The 3,575-nt window shown below is 38.6% G+C and overlaps 1 protein-coding gene across 1 annotated transcript; it reads left to right on the top strand.

Annotated features, from left to right (window-relative positions):
- Positions 1-1,313: 1,313 nt before the first annotated feature.
- LOC120557447 (protein hairy-like) lies at positions 1,314-2,974 on the top strand. The gene is given in 2 exon segments (XM_039797768.1): positions 1,314-1,487; positions 1,601-2,974. Coding segments are annotated over 2 exon segments (456 nt in total). The 5' UTR covers positions 1,314-1,364; the 3' UTR covers positions 1,934-2,974.
- Positions 2,975-3,575: the final 601 nt, after the last annotated feature.

Below are 3,575 nucleotides of genomic sequence, written 5' to 3'. Positions count from 1 at the left end.
AGTATTTAAATAAAGTATGTGATGTTTGCTCTGGTTTCCAACCCAACGGATTCTTCTTTTTATATAATTTTAAGTTAAAAGTTTTGAGCTGTAAAATGTAAAGATAAGAAAGAAAAATATGTTATGGCAAACACATTTTAACAAACGATAATCCATAGGTCTATTTAGATTTAGGCACACAGCTTAATATCTTTAAATGGACGGAGTGTGGGAAACTCTGGAGATCAGAGTTTAGCATGATTATCAATCTCAACCCCACCAGCAGCAGATTATTCTCCAAAGGGATTTGGCACACTTTAGGAAACAGCTGCCTCTACCTCCCACCCTCATCTATAGAGCCTCGATTCAGTTGCTGATACAACGGCACAACAATGACTAAGTGGTCAAAATGTATGTAATCGATTGGAAGTTGGCAAAAATTATTTGCTATATTTTTTGAGCTGGTCCCTTCATTGTAACATTTTATTGACTATTTAAAATTTTACAGACTGTCAGAGCCAGCCAATGGTGTTCTTTCCCTCCAGATGGCTGGTGACGTCAGGCTCTGTTTCTACTACAACACACGTCCAGTATCAGTCACAGAAGCTCCATTCAAAGTCCTTTTGTTGTTCATTGACCAGAGCATTCAAGGAGTCAGTGTGGGAAACTGAGACCAACTTTCTACCCACACTGACTACAAGACACAAGTCAGAAGAATGTGAAACATCTGGACAGCAAACTGATCGTTGTTCTCAGGTTTTTATGAATACGTTGTGAATTTATCATGGGCATTGCAGTCTTTTTAACAACTGAAAGGTATAACTTCCTAAAATATAGTATATTAAATCTATTAAAACCTTTAGAAAAACATTACATCATAATAAATAAAAAATGTAGGATGAGGAAACATGATAAATTACAGGAATGGCACTTATGTTGTATATGGCACAATCAAAGTATTAACACACAAAAATATATATATGCAGTGCTTATTTATTTTAGTAAAATATAAGCTACTGTACTTTTTACTCAAGATGCAACTCCTAGTCAGTGTCTCACGTGTGTGATGAGATGATGAGCGTGTGCTCAGTCAAAGTCATTGATCCCAGCATCAGGCAGCAGATCTGCTCTCTCTACAGGGTCACCACTTTCCCAGATTCACACAGAGCTCTGTGAGTCTCTCTCCATCACCCCCCCAGCCCCGCCCCCCACCACCACCTGTTCCCCAGAGATCTAACCATTGTCCTCACATCAATAAAAGTGTGGTGTGAGTGTGGCATCATAATTGTCTCACCAATCTCTCTGATTGGCTGAGACTGTGAGAAACTCCAGCCAGACCAAGACCCACACATTCATATGGAGATGTGGGACTATAAATAGGAGGGATGAAGCCAGCAGAGATCAGATTCTCTCTACAGAGACCTCTACAGCACAGAGATCCAGACATGGCACCTACAATCACTGCAGCAATGACCGATTCTCAGGAGCATCTGACTCTGACCCACAAGGTAAATTGAAGATTCAAGAAGATTTAAATATTGTCAATGAGACATTGTCTTTGTTCATGCTAACACTTCACTCCAGAATAAGTTTATTAATGACTTTATTCTTCTTCCTGCAGCTCAGAAAGCCTCTGGTGGAGAAGTAACGCAGAGAGCGAATCAACAGCAGCATTGAGCAGCTCAAGTCTCTCCTGAGTCCAGAGTTCCTCAAACAGCAGCCAGACTCCAAGCTGGAGAAAGCAGACATCCTGGAGATGACAGTTTGTGTCCTGAGACGGCTGCAGCAGCAGAATCAACAGCAGAGAAGACTGCTGAACCACATCAACAAGCTGCAGTCTTCCTCTGATAACAACCTGAGAGAGGCTGACTTCTCTCTTCTGAGCTCCACAGTCCAGACCAGCATCACCAAAGAGAAGAGTCCAGTCAACAGCGCCGTCTGGAGGCCGTGGTAGACACCTACAGACTGGAGTTACTACCAGACAAACTGAGATGACCATATTGGTCAAAGATTACTGGACTCAAGTCTTTGAAATGTTATGGACTTGTTCTTCTGATTGTACAGAAGGTTGTAGTTTGTGTCTGTTTTCTTTCTGTAAGATGACATTTCCTGAGGAAATGACATCACCAATATCTTTCAACTTAAGAAAGAGAAGATCTGGTCATGCATGTTGCATGAAGCAAATCTGATTGCATCAGCAATTATTATTATTATTATACTTCACTATACTTCATGTATTGGTGCTATAAGCTATGGTAACATTTGTTATCTTTTGATAACAAATCAACATTGATTTTGTTATTGATCATTTGATCAGAAACTTGAACTGTCTTTTTTATGGACATATTGTCCCCATGGATTTACCTCACTTTAATCTCTCCGATTACTCAAAACTGATCTGTTGTTAGATCCAAATGTTTCTCTTTTTATCTAAAAGGTTTGCTTAATGTCACAATTTCCCTGTGATACTTTTAGGACTCCCTCCATGTCATGTGTTGGCAGATGGAGATGTTTATTATGATGATTTTGAATTGATCAAAATATTATTTGTCCTTTTTATGGACATTTAATCATAATGGGCTTTCCCTCACTTTGTGATTATTGAAAAATGATCAGTTTTAAGATCACAATGTTTATCCTTTTACTGTAAAAGGTTTCTTTAATGTCACACTGTCACAGTTTTCCAGTGACAACGTTATTGTTTAAGACGTAATTGATTTCAGAGGTTATTAAGAACAATGTGACCTGTTGTAACGTCAGATTTTACTAATGTCTTTTTTTCACTGAGTGAAAATGTGTTGAACAATTTGGGGGGAAAAAGAAAAAAACTGAGAACTGTGTCCTCAAATATTGTAAATCATTGTCTTTTATAAAGACAGTTGTTCCTTTACTCTCTCAGAGTACAGTGTGTCTTGTAGAAATCTACAAGTTGTTGTGATGTATCATCATTTCTAGTTGGAGCTTTCATACTTTGTGGCTCATTGTTCCTTGTTGAATAAACAAATACTGTCAGCTGAAAATGTTGTGTCCTCAAAGTCTTAGATTTTTAGTCTTTGAGGTCTCCATTATCGTTCCTATTTGACTGACAAATCAAGACACAATTCAGCACACACAGTAATTCTTTATCCATAACATGTCCGTAGCGTAAAACTAAGCATGGGAATGTGCATTAATTAAGATTTCCTATTAGTGAGAGAGATTATCAACAATTTATAAAAGGCTCCATTACCTTGTACCTCACGTTATGGCTCCGTAGCAGACATTTTGTAAAAATAGCTTATCAATTGTGTCACATAGTAGAGGAATTACCGTATAGTACAGGAGAAGCTCGCAGGCAGTTTGGACTTACATGAGCTGTTTAGGTTTAATTACTAATGTTAACTAGCATTTTAGTTAGCAATAATTAGCCTGCGCCCATGTTATCTCCTTACATATACCTACGCTCTCCGTCTCTGTAAGATTGGGAATGATTGAGATTTCTCTTGGCACAGCTACCAGAACACTTACAACTTTCAGAAGTGGTGGTTCTAGACAAATTTTACTAGGGGGGCCAAGGAGAGGCCAGTGTTTAACCAGATGGGCTGAAGCTCCGTCTT

Source organism: Perca fluviatilis, chromosome 4 (assembly GCF_010015445.1).
Source record: "Perca fluviatilis chromosome 4, GENO_Pfluv_1.0, whole genome shotgun sequence".
NCBI lineage: Eukaryota > Metazoa > Chordata > Actinopteri > Perciformes > Percidae > Perca > Perca fluviatilis.
This window is presented reverse-complemented; position numbering and strand designations above follow the sequence as displayed.